The 11405-nt window shown below is 53.5% G+C and overlaps 2 protein-coding genes across 3 annotated transcripts in view; one reads left to right on the top strand and one right to left on the bottom strand.

The window, feature by feature from the left end:
* The first annotated feature begins 266 nt into the window (after positions 1–266).
* tegt (testis enhanced gene transcript (BAX inhibitor 1)) lies at positions 267–4414 on the top strand. The gene is made up of 10 exons (XM_079741779.1): positions 267–367; positions 877–975; positions 1073–1181; positions 1744–1864; positions 2054–2102; positions 2320–2417; positions 2837–2916; positions 2999–3099; positions 3350–3425; positions 3526–4414. The coding sequence occupies exons 2-10, from the start codon at positions 920–922 to the stop codon at positions 3547–3549; spliced, it is 714 nt and encodes a 237-aa protein (XP_079597905.1). The 5' UTR covers positions 267–367; positions 877–919; the 3' UTR covers positions 3550–4414.
* Positions 4415–4545: 131 nt separating this feature from the next.
* Positions 4546–11405, bottom strand: part of nckap5l (NCK-associated protein 5-like) — a 24096-nt gene continuing 17236 nt past the window's right edge. For both annotated transcript variants that reach the window (XM_079741775.1, XM_079741776.1), the window contains exons 7-12: positions 9658–11405; positions 9171–9276; positions 8835–8898; positions 7095–7373; positions 6156–6304; positions 4546–5653 (exon numbers count right to left, since the gene is read on the bottom strand). The exon at positions 9658–11405 is cut by the window's right edge and continues 1233 nt beyond it. In XM_079741775.1, coding sequence (XP_079597901.1) covers positions 5390–5653; positions 6156–6304; positions 7095–7373; positions 8835–8898; positions 9171–9276; positions 9658–11405 — 2610 coding nt within the window. In that variant the 3' untranslated portion in view covers positions 4546–5389. The remainder of the gene's footprint in view (positions 5654–6155; positions 6305–7094; positions 7374–8834; positions 8899–9170; positions 9277–9657) is intronic.

Here is an 11405-nt window from a genome sequence, read left to right as displayed (position 1 = left end):
GGATGAAATTACGTTGACGGAAGTGCCATTTTCCATGTAAAAAGTTTAGACTTACCCATGCCAGTATTCTTTGGCACCATTCTTCTATTAAATAATTTCCCATGGCACCATGCTGCTATAAGGTAATAGCACATACGTCGTGTATGTAGGTTAAGGGGGAAGCTGCCAGTATTGCCAGATTGGGCCAGTTTTCCCGCCCAATCTGGCAACACTGGTTGCAGCGCGAGTCAGGTGACCAGACTCCGATCAGGTGGTGGGCGGGGCCGCGGTGGTGGCGTCAGCGACGAGGCGCTGAGTGACACGTCAAAAACAAAACAGCCTGCAGGGAGCCAGGAAGAAGACGAGCGGCGGAGAGTTGGACAGAAAGGTAAACTAAAGGGCCACTCCGCGGTCCGGTAGTGGATCTGTTGTTCTTAGCGACTTGGTCCCCTTTCCCGGCTAATGGCGGAGGAGGAGAATGTTGTCGCGGATCAACAAACGTTCAGCTGGCCAACGACGAGCTAGCTGGCGCTAACTGGGGGCTAGCTAGCTCTAACTGGTGGCTAGCTAGCGCCAACTGGGGGCTAGCTAGCGCCAGCTGGGGGCTAGCTAGCGCTAGCTGGGGGCTAGCATGTCAATCGTAGTCCGCTATCACGATGGCCTGAATCAGTCATCATAGTAGATGTTGGCCTGGCTCTGTGTTCGGCGCGGTGCTTACCCTGGATCAGTAGGCCGGCTGGAAGGCTAATCGTTGGGTTGATGATCATCTCAATGCCTCATCGTTTAGTGTACTTTAGTCTCTGTGCTGTGGAGTAATCTAGTGACGGTCATTCCTTGGCGTGTTGTCTAGCGTTAACCAATGTTTATCGAGGCCGGTGTGTTCTACTCTGTCCACAGAAGGTTTACGGTCCGCAGGTCACCAAACATCTCGGGAGCCACGATGAACGTGTTCGATCGAAACATCAACTTTGACGCCCTCTTCAAACTATCCCAAATGTGAGCTGGGAGCCTGTCGCCTCTGCCCTACGACGGTGTTAACATTGGCCCGCTTCAGACGACGATGTCAACCGTGTTCTCTCCTCTTTGTTTCCAGCTCCCACTCAACCCAGGTGCACCTGAAGAACGTCTACTCCAGCCTGGCAGTATGCATGTTCGTGGCTGCAGCCGGGTCCTATGTCCATGTGGTCACTCGTCTCTTTCAGGTACTGTTGGGACCACGCAGACGTTCTCAAGTCTCCTCAATGCGGGCCTAAAGGCCTTGACTGAAACCATGTTTAAAACGGCTGTTAACCTGCATCTCTACTGAACTGAAAGGACTCCTAATTCACCGCCAGGTGTGAGTGTAATGAGCCATTACAAATTTACATATCTGCCCTGTCCTTTTGAATTTGTGACATCACAAGTGTGATGTAAGGGATGGATAAGCCTATCAGTGGCTACAGTCCACTGGTAGGCTTATCTTTACTTCACACATCCCGGTGGACACTCACCTGGGAGGTCACAGGGCACTCACACCTGGTTACTAATAAACAAACAAACAAAGCTGGTGCATTGAGGGGAAAGTTGTTCATTTTAAATGGAAGTGGCAACGACGTGGTGGATGTTATTGCCATAGTAGTGGTTGCAATGTAGATATTGTTGGGAAGCCAATCTAATGGGCAGATTTCATAGACCTCTCAAAGTCGTGTATGCTTTGCCTTGATACTTATGTCTCTGATACTTATTCGCTGTCTCACTGCATGCCTTACTCTGTGTGTGGTGCAGGGGGGCGTGCTGTCCCTGCTAGGTTCTCTGGGGATGATGTTCTGGCTGGCCATGACTCCACACAACTCTGACACGGAGAAGAAGAGACTGGCCATCCTAGCCGGCTTTGCCTTCTTCACAGGTAAACTTGGGCTTGCTTTGGACCAATCGGAATCTTCTCCATTATTCATCATAGTCATTTAAGTTTTTGGTCCATTGTGCTTTCTATTTTTTTAATATCTCGATGCCCTTTAGCATATTCAAAGTAGTCATGCAAAGTGTATTGTAGGTTCCTGTCACTAGATGGGTTCTGTTTGCCTTCTCCCACCAGGTGTTGGCCTTGGCCCCGCCATGGACTTTGTCATCGCCATCAATCCGAGGTAGGCCACAATCCAAGGATAGCAAATGACCCAACGGCCAGTCTACCCCCTGTATTCTCTGTCCTATACAGCCGCAGAAGGCTTTGTGGGCTATCGAGTTGAGTCCCGGTTTTAATGTCCACGCGTTACCTATGGAACTATGTGACTGGAGCAGAGACCTCGTGGTCCCGAGGGGATGGGGTCAGAGCCTAACCTTTTGTGGGGTGTCCCTCCGCAGCATCATCGTGACGGCGTTCCTGGGGACATCCATGATCTTCCTGTGCTTCACGCTCAGCGCACTCTATGCCAAGAGAAGGAGCTATCTCTTCCTAGGAGGTATGGGAACTCTGTTAATAGGCTCCATATGACCACTGCTCCCTCAGGTGGACTTCTTTCAGATACTCTCTTAGAAAAACAACAAAATAAGAACAAGGAACGCAGCTTAAGATGCCTTATGTCAACCCTTCCGAAGTCTATTATCTGATGATACCAGTGAACCTCATTGTGTCATAAGTCTCTTTATGAAGAGACCAGTGAACCTCATTGTGTCTTAAGTCTCTTTATGAGACCAGTGAAGCTCATGTCTTAAGTCTCTTTATGAGACCAGTGAACATCATTGTGTCTAAAGTCTCTTTATGATGAGACCAGTGAACATCATTGTGTCTTAAGTCTCTTTATGAAGAGACCAGTGAAGCTCACTGTGTCGACCCTTTTTAAGCCTCTTTGTGACCTGTATATTGTGTGTTGTTCTCCAGGTACTCTGATGTCCGGCTTGTCAGTCCTGTTCCTCATGTCGGTCATGAACATGTTCCTGGGGTCTGCCTTGCTGTTCAAGGTAACGTTGAGCCGGGGCGTGTTGGGACTGACTTCCAGTGGAATAGGGTCTGACCATTACCTCCACCTGTTGTCTGCTGCAGGCCCACATGTACCTGGGGCTGATCGTCATGTGTGGGTTCGTCCTGTTCGACACTCAGCTCATCATTGAGAAGGCAGAGAATGGAGACAAGGACTACATCTGGTGAGCGCTGCTGGTTACATAGAAAGGAAAGCACTTTGCTTCCAGAACAAAGAGAAGTAGTTCCTTATTCAATTGATCTCTGATAAGGAAATATTCCACCTGTGGTGCAGAAACTGGTTGGTTCAGTGCTGGCTACATGATGTAATTCCCTCTTATTGTTGGCGGTGCAAATCCCTATGAAGAAACCAGTCTTGCTTGTCTAAATACGATAACCTTTGAACTAACGGTGGTATCTTCTGTTGCTTTGAAGGCATTGCGTGGACTTGTTCCTCGACTTTGTCACAATCTTCAGGAAACTGATGGTCCTCCTCGCTATGAACGAGAAGGTACAGTATTCGTATGTCAAAGGTTCTCGCTGTAGCACTGAATTTACAGTCCTAATATTAAGCGCTGGCGGCTGACTGTATGACGTTCTTCTCTGATCAGGAGAAGAAGAAGGACAAGAAGTAGAGGCCGGCCGGCGTGTAGAGCTCCACACTAGAGGATCTGAGACTCAACACATTGCGCTAGGCTGCTGGTGCTTCAATTTCTGTCTTCACTTCTTGAATTAACTCCCATGTGGTCTTATAATGCTGAACTTTAATTAGGTTTTGGACTTACACTAAGGTTTGAATGTAAGTTTGTGGTAAATGAACGCTAGTTTTTTCTTGCTTGTGAAGATTACTAATGCTGCAGTGATCCCGCTTGGCCTGTAGAGGGGGCTGTTGTCCCACAGAGGCACCCAGAAGCATCACTAAATCTGCACACATTTTCACAAAGTAACTCTATAAAAGACACTAGGTAACTTGAGCTTCTGAGACTGATCATTGTTTTATTTGAAGTTATCTGTAATTTGATCTAAGTATTTAGTGGCCACTCTCCCCTCCACGTTAAATCTTTTGAAGTGGAGTCCATGGTATATTCACTTGCCCCCTAAAGGTTGATCTTACAACTATCCCCCCACATTTTGTTTGTGGTCTAATATTTGGAGAGCCAGAATAGCAAAGCCTAATTGTAATAAACACATTTTTGCTAATTCCCCCAGTTGGACGCCTCGGTGGTCCTGGATATGTTGGCCCCTGTAAGGAGAGATATGGCCATCTGTCCATATTTTTCCTGCGGACAAGCCAATGATTCAGATTGTTCCTTCTTGTAAATGTGTCTAAAAAAACCTCAATGAAATACATGTTCTTTAGAAATTAGTTTGCCAAATGTGATGTTAACATTTACAATATTTTGAACGTTTGTATACTGTGAAGAATTTATTTTATTGATGTACTATTCAAATAATTTGATACATTTGCTCAATTAAATTTGTTGAACGTGATCAACTCAATTCTTGGGTGTGTTGTATATTTTGTAGCGACTAATGTGTGGGTCATAATCACAATGCAGATTAAATCAAAAATGTTTTAATTGTAGAGTAGAAAAAAGGTCAGCGGATACATGATCTCTAGCGAGAGGATCGATGGCGACAGATGATATGAACAGAATCTAAGACTACGTTTCACATAGATAAACGAAGGAAATGTACATTTCAAATAAATAAATAATACATATTCGTTGAATAGTGTAGCCATTTCTTTTTCCTATGATATTATTGCTGGTATATATTACCTTTTTAAAAAGTGATTTAAAGCACATACATTCTGACTAATCTGACTAATGCATGAGTTTAGCAATTAAGAATCACAGACATGAACATTCATTATTTAAGAAGCTGAATAAGAAAACACTATTTTCAGTACTTGTGAAGTTAAAAACGTAACGTAAGATAAAGTACATAGTCGATACAACAAACGCTGTAGAGTATGTTGGCTACACACATGATCCACGTGTCATCGCTTTCAACAACTACGCAATGAAGAGTTGGACGGTTTTTCTCCTGTTTTCTTTCAAACGAGTAATAGCAAGTGTGTGATAATTGTTCCTTTGCCCATGCCTTCCTTTGTCCCGTTGACATGAATTTGACGTGTCCGTATTCAATTGCATCATTAAAAAAGTGAACAACCTCTTATGACTTTTGAGTGGCTTTTGGTTTCGCGTTTATTAGAAATCCTGAGGAGAAGTCTGTCATCTTCCAGCCAGTGTTGCCAGATTGGGCCAGATTTGCGGAAAATCGGGCCCAAACTGGCAACACTGTTTCCAGCTGCACGTGGTCTGGAGAACGTTAATGTTCCTTTAGTCCTGAAGGTGCAGATTCAGCAGCAGACAGCGGCTCCCAACATCGTTCTCTTGCGTGTGGCGCCAGGGTCTCCAGACTAGCCGTTAGCATTTACCGTCCTCATAATGTTTGTGTTTCCCGCTCCCTTCACCCTTGGCTGCCGCACGACGACAGGCTGTCATAGAGCGAGTCGCTGAGGGACTCCGGGGTCTCTAGGACCTGGGGGCGGCTCGGGGAGATGGCCTCCTCTGGCCGTTCCCTCAGCAGCTCTAGCCCGGCCTCCCGGCTCATCTCGGGGATGCTTGGAGTGCGAGTCTTCCCCCGGCGGCCCAGCCCGGACGGGACGGGTACGGGCAGGCTGCCCGGGTCCACCCCCCCGCGGCTGGAGGAGGGCCCCCCCTCCTTCAGGCCCTGGGAACACAACCACAGGAAGGCTTTTAGCAGCGCGCTGTATCGGGTTCATCCATTCATTCATGGTCAAGAGAAGGAACAAGCCAGTCAATGGACCCGCTGGTGAATCTTTCATATTAAGGGGATTAATAATTAACATCTGAAGTGAGAATGGGACTCTTTACACTTTTCTGATCTCCTTATTTCTAGTAAAAGGTAAAGAAAGAAACAGCAGAAGGATGGTAAATGGGCTGCATTTATATAGCGCTTTTCTAACCAGTGGCCACTCTAAGCGCTTTAAAGTACTGCCATGCATTCTCACACCGACGGCGGAGTCGGCCACGCAGGGCGACAGCCGGCTCGTCAGGAGCGGTCAGGGGGAGGCGTCTCGCTCCGGGACACCTCGACACTCGGCTAGGAGGAGCCGGGGATCGAACCGGCGACCCTCCGGTGACCAGCCGACCCCCTCTACCTTCCTGAGCCTCATGGCGTACGCATGTACGGATGAAGCTGCTCCACCCACCGCTCTGAAGGAGCTGAAGGCCACGGGCTCCTCCTCCTCCTCCTCCACAGCCAGGTACACTTCGGCCGGGGCCCCGGGGCCCTTCAGGCTGGGGAAGGTCCAGGTCTTGGAGCGCGGTGAGAACATGTTGGCTCCGTGGCCCTCTGGGTCTGAAACCAGAGGGAGGCAGGGGGGAGAGGGTTCACATACACCTTCATCCCCGTCGCCATCGTCACACGCCACTGATGGCGTCCAGGAGCCGGCCGAGCAGACCTGTGGCCCCAGGCCGGCCCCTCCCTCAAGTACAACGGCCCCTGAGCAGTTAAAGGGGCCACAAGCCGGTTCATTTCCTCTCGGATAAAGTCGGTCATAATGGGACACTCCACTGGGTGAACTGGTCATAATGGGAGACTCCCCTGGGTGAACTGGTCATAATGGGAGACTCCACTGGGTGTACGGGTCATAGTGGGAGACTCCACTGGTATACTGGTAATAATGAGAGACACCACTGGGTGTACCGGTCATAATGGGAGACTCCACTGGGTGTACGGGTCATAGTGGGAGACTCCACTGGTATACTGGTAATAATGAGAGACTCCACTGGGTGTACCGGTCATAATGGGAGACTCCACTGGGTGTACGGGTCATAGTGGGAGACTCCACTGGTATACTGGTAATAATGAGAGACTCCACTGGGTGTACCGGTCATAATGGGAGACTCCACTGGGTGTGCTGGTCATAATGGGAGACTCCACTGGGTGTACCGGTCATAATGGGAGACTCCACTGGGTGTACCGGTCATAATGGGAGACTCCACTGGGTGTGCTGGTCATAATGGGAGACTCCACTGGGTGTGCTGGTCATAATGGGAGACTCCACTGGGTGGGCTGGTCATAATGGGAGACTCCACTGGGTGTACCGGTCTTAATGGGAGACTCCCCTGGGTGGGCTGGTCCCTACCTTCGCGGAGGCCCCCGGTGGGGCCCCGGCCCTCCAGCAGGGCGCCGTACTGCGCAGTGGGCACCAGCGGCCTGTGGGGGGCGCTGTAGCCGTCCTCCTGGGCCGTCATCTCGCGGTCCAGAGTGCGGGCTCGGCGGCCCGCCCGACCAGGGGAGCCTCCCCGCGGCTCCGCGGCCCCGCCCGCCCGCACCTTGGACAGGCTGCGGCCGGCCGCCCCCCCGTCGGGCAGCGGGAAGGTGCCGATGCCGCTGTCCAGGGTGTAGGTGGAGGCGCCGGACGCTGAGAGGAGCCAAGGGTTAGGGGCCGCCAGGGGCCATGTTGGATAACGACAACAGGATGCTGGTGTTGACTCTACGGGGTCCGTGTTGTCTGTTATGGTGTTGTTGTTGACTCTAAGGGGTCCGTGTTGTCTGTTATGGTGTTGTTGTTGACTCTAAGGGGTCCGTGTTGTCTGTTATGGTGTTAGTGTTGACTCTAAGGGGTCCATGTTGTCTGTTATGGTGTTAGTGTTGACTCTAAGGGGTCCATGTTGTCTGTTATGGTGTTGGTGTTGACTCTACGGGGTCCGTGTTGTCTGTTATGGTGTTGTTGTTGACTCTAAGGGGTCCATGTTGTCTGTTATGGTGTTAGTGTTGACTCTAAGGGGTCCGTGTTGTCTGTTATGGTGTTGTTGTTGACTCTACGGGGTCCGTGTTGTCTGTTATGGTGTTGGTGTTGACTCTAAGGGGTCCATGTTGTCTGTTATGGTGTTGTTGTTGACTCTAAGGGGTCCGTGTTGTCTGTTATGGTGTTGTTGTTGACTCTACGGGGTCCGTGTTGTCTGTTATGGTGTTGGTGTTGACTCTACGGGGTCCGTGTTGTCTGTTATGGTGTTGTTGTTGACTCTACGGGGTCCGTGTTGTCTGTTATGGTGTTGGTGTTGACTCTACGGGGTCCATGTTGTCTATTATAGTGTTGTTGTTGACTCTAAGGGGTCCGTGTTGTAGTATTATAGTGTTGTTGTTGACTCTAAGGGGTCCGTGTTGTAGTATTATAGTGTTGGTGTTGACTCTAAGGGGTCCATGTTGTAGTATTATAGTGTTGTTGTTGACTCTACGGGGTCCGTGTTGTAGTATTATAGTGTTGGTGTTGACTCTAAGGGGTCCATGTTGTAGTATTATAGTGTTGTTGTTGACTCTACGGGGTCCGTGTTGTAGTATTATAGTGTTGGTGTTGACTCTAAGGGGTCCATGTTGTAGTATTATAGTGTTGGTGTTGACTCTAAGGGGTCCATGTTGTAGTATTATAGTGTTGGTGTTGACTCTAAGGGGTCCGTGTTGTAATATTATAGTGTTGTTGTTGACTCTAAGGGGTCCATGTTGTAGTATTATAGTGTTGTTGTTGACTCTACGGGGTCCATGTTGTCTGTTACAGTGTTGTTGTTGACTCTATAGTGTTGTTGACTCTAAGGGGTCCGTGTTGTCTGTTATGGTGTTGGTGTTGACTCTAAGGGGTCCGTGTTGTAATATTATAGTGTTGTTGTTGACTCTACGGGGTCCATGTTTTCTGTTACAGTGTTGTTGTTGACTCTATAGTGTTGTTGACTCTAAGGGGTCCATGTTGTCTATTATAGTGTTGTTGTTGACTAAGGGGTCCATGTTGTCTATTAGAGTGTTGTTGTGGACTAAGGGTTCCATGTTGTAATAATAAGTTTGTTGTTGACTCTTAAGTGTAATACGAGCCGCTGGTTGGCCGTCTCACCTGCAAAGTGTTGTGAGTGGACCGAGTCGGCCAGGTTCTCGTCCGAGGTCACGCCTGCTGACCCCTGTGTCCAAGCAACGCAAGCTTCCAGTCAGCGGTTGAAGAGACAAACGTGTGGACACCATACAGTGTGTGTGTGTGTGTGTGCATGTGTGTACATACACACACACACACACATATACATATCTACATACATACACACACACATACACACACACACACACACACACACACACACGCACGCACGCACACAGGCCCAACGATGGAGCGATAAGTAACATCTGGACGGCAAGTTGTTAATGCGCGCCATATTCCCACATAATCCCTTTGACTCACCATGTGGCTGATGACGTCGCCCTGCGTGGTGAACACCGGTCGGGACGCCTTGCAGTCGAACGACAGCCGGCGCTGGGGGGCGCTGATCACCTCCTTTCCGTCCACCCTGCAATCAGCCCACGCGCACAGGGGCCGTTAGCCCCCGCCGCGCCTTCAAAGCCGCGTCCCCCTTCATCACGCTATCTTTTTTTGCATCCATAACATCACTATGCCTCTGCAGATTTGCTGCACTCCTCCCGCGGGGCCCACCGTATCCGCAGCAACCGGCCCCGGCATCAGTGAAAGAAACCTAGTCTCACTTAAAGGGGACATATTGTACCACCAGGTGTGAGAGTGATTAGCCGTTACAAGCCGGAAACGGCTTGTAACGGCTAATCACTCTCCCACCTGGTGGTACAATATGTCCCCTTTAAGTGAGACTAGGTTTCTTTAAGAACCACCAGTCTGGGCCCGACCAGTCGGGGCCCACCCACCCAGCGCCCCTCACCTGTTGAGCAGCTGCTGCATGAAGTTGTCGGAGCGCGCGCCCCGGTACATGACGGCCAGCTGGCCCTGGGACGGGTCCATCACCACCTCGCACGAGTGGCCGCGGCCCGAGCGCTCCACGTAGGCGCGCTCCTCCTCCAGGGCCCGCCGCAGGCCCTCCGCCTTCTCCATGAGCGTGGAGATGTTCAGGCCCTCCACGCCCTCCTTGCAGCGCGACTCCTTCCCCACGGAGGGCATGCTGATCCTCCACTTGTCCTCCTTGGCCTTGGCGCCGTCCGCCTTGCGGCTGAGCGCCGGCAGCTTGCTCTTCTTCAGGCCGAACCAGCTGGCGATGCCGTTGGACGCCTTCTGCTTGAGCTCGGGGCCGCCGGGCGCCGCGCGGTCCTGCTCCTGAAGCTTCAGCATGTTCTCCTCGATGCCCTTCATCACCTTCTGCTCGATGGCCGACTGCGGGCTGGGGATGGGCGGCGGCGGCGCCGCCTCCTGGGGCTCCGCGGCGGGGGGCTTCGGCGGCGGCGGCGGGAGGCTGTCCCCGTACGCGGGGGTCTTCTTGCCCTTGCCGCCGATCTTGGAGCGCTCCTCCGACTTGGAGGAGTAGCGCGGCGCGTCGGCCGGCCGGGGCCCCCGCGGTGGGGGCCCCTGGGTGGGCTTGGAGGGGGACCTGGGGGGGATCTTGTTGGGGCTGCTGCCGCCGGGAGGGCCGAAGCCGCCCTTGGTGTAGGCCAGGTTCAGGGAGCCGGGGCAGCGCACGCTGTTGCGCGGCACCTGGGGCGCGTCGGCGTTCGGGGGCGGCAGGCCGATCCTGCTCTTGGGGCTGTCCGTCTTGGGCTCCGGCCGGCCCGCCCCCCCGCCCGCAGGCTTGGCGCCCGCCTCGTGCAGGGAGGGGCCGGGGTACCTCAGAGCGCCGCCGGGGGCTCTGGCCTTGCTGTCCAGCGAGTCCGAGCGCTTCCCGTGCCCGGGCTCGGCGGGCCGCTCCAGGGCCGGGCCCTGCTCCTCGCCGGGGGCCGCGGGGCCCTCCCCGGGCGCGTCGGGGCCCTCGCCGGGCGCGTCGGGGCCCTCAGGCGCCCTGAGGCGCAGGTCCTCCGAGCTGCGCAGCTTCCCCAGGGCCGCCAGGCGGTCCTTGAAGGCGTGGTGTCCCGAGTCGGCCGGGGAGCGGCCCGGCCCGCTGCCCGGCCGCTTGGGGATGGAGGAGGAGTCGCTCCTCTTGGCCGGGGCGGGTGGAGGAGGAGGCAGGGGGTCCTGGGGGTCCGGGGCCACGGGGGTCTCCCTGGGGTAGTGGGGCGGGGCCTGCGCCTCGTCCGGACACGAGGGGGAGCCCCGGCTGGGGTGGGACCTCCAGACGGAGCTCTCCTCCCCCTCCCCCTCCCCCTCCTCCTCCTCCTCCTCCTCTCCCCCGCCCTCCTCCTCCTCCTCCCCCTCCTCATCTGACGTGGAGGAGGAGGAGGGCGAGGAGGAGGACTGCTGTCGCCGCGGGGGAGGGCGGAGGACGCTCTCCGGCAGCGACTTCACCAGCTTCCTGCCGGCCCCCGCCGCCTGCGAGGAGGCCCTGGGCCTCTTCTCCAGGGCCAGGGGCTCCTCGGGCCCCCGGGCGGGGGCCTCCTCGGGCCCCCGCCCGGGCAGGTCGGCCACGTTCTCGTAGTGCGGGACCCGGGTCTGGGCGGGGCCCTTGGGTAAGGCGGAGGCCAGGCCCGTCCTGCTGCTGGGCTTAGGGGCCGAGAGGCCTACGTAGGGCCCCTCCTTGGGGGCCGA

Source organism: Pollachius pollachius, assembly GCF_949987615.1.
Source record: "Pollachius pollachius genome assembly, chromosome: 8".
NCBI classification, from domain to species: Eukaryota; Metazoa; Chordata; class Actinopteri; order Gadiformes; family Gadidae; genus Pollachius; species Pollachius pollachius.
Note: the sequence above shows the minus strand (reverse complement) of the source record. Positions and strands in the feature narration are given on the sequence as shown.

Coding starts and splice junctions, on each gene's coding strand:
- tegt (XM_079741779.1), top strand. CDS start 920: ATGAACGTGTTCGATCGAAACATCAACTTTGACGCCCTCTTCAAACTA. Junction 976..1,072: donor CTCTTCAAACTATCCCAAAT/GTGAGCTGGGAG, acceptor CTTTGTTTCCAG/CTCCCACTCAACCCAGGTGC. Junction 1,182..1,743: donor TGGTCACTCGTCTCTTTCAG/GTACTGTTGGGA, acceptor TGTGTGGTGCAG/GGGGGCGTGCTGTCCCTGCT.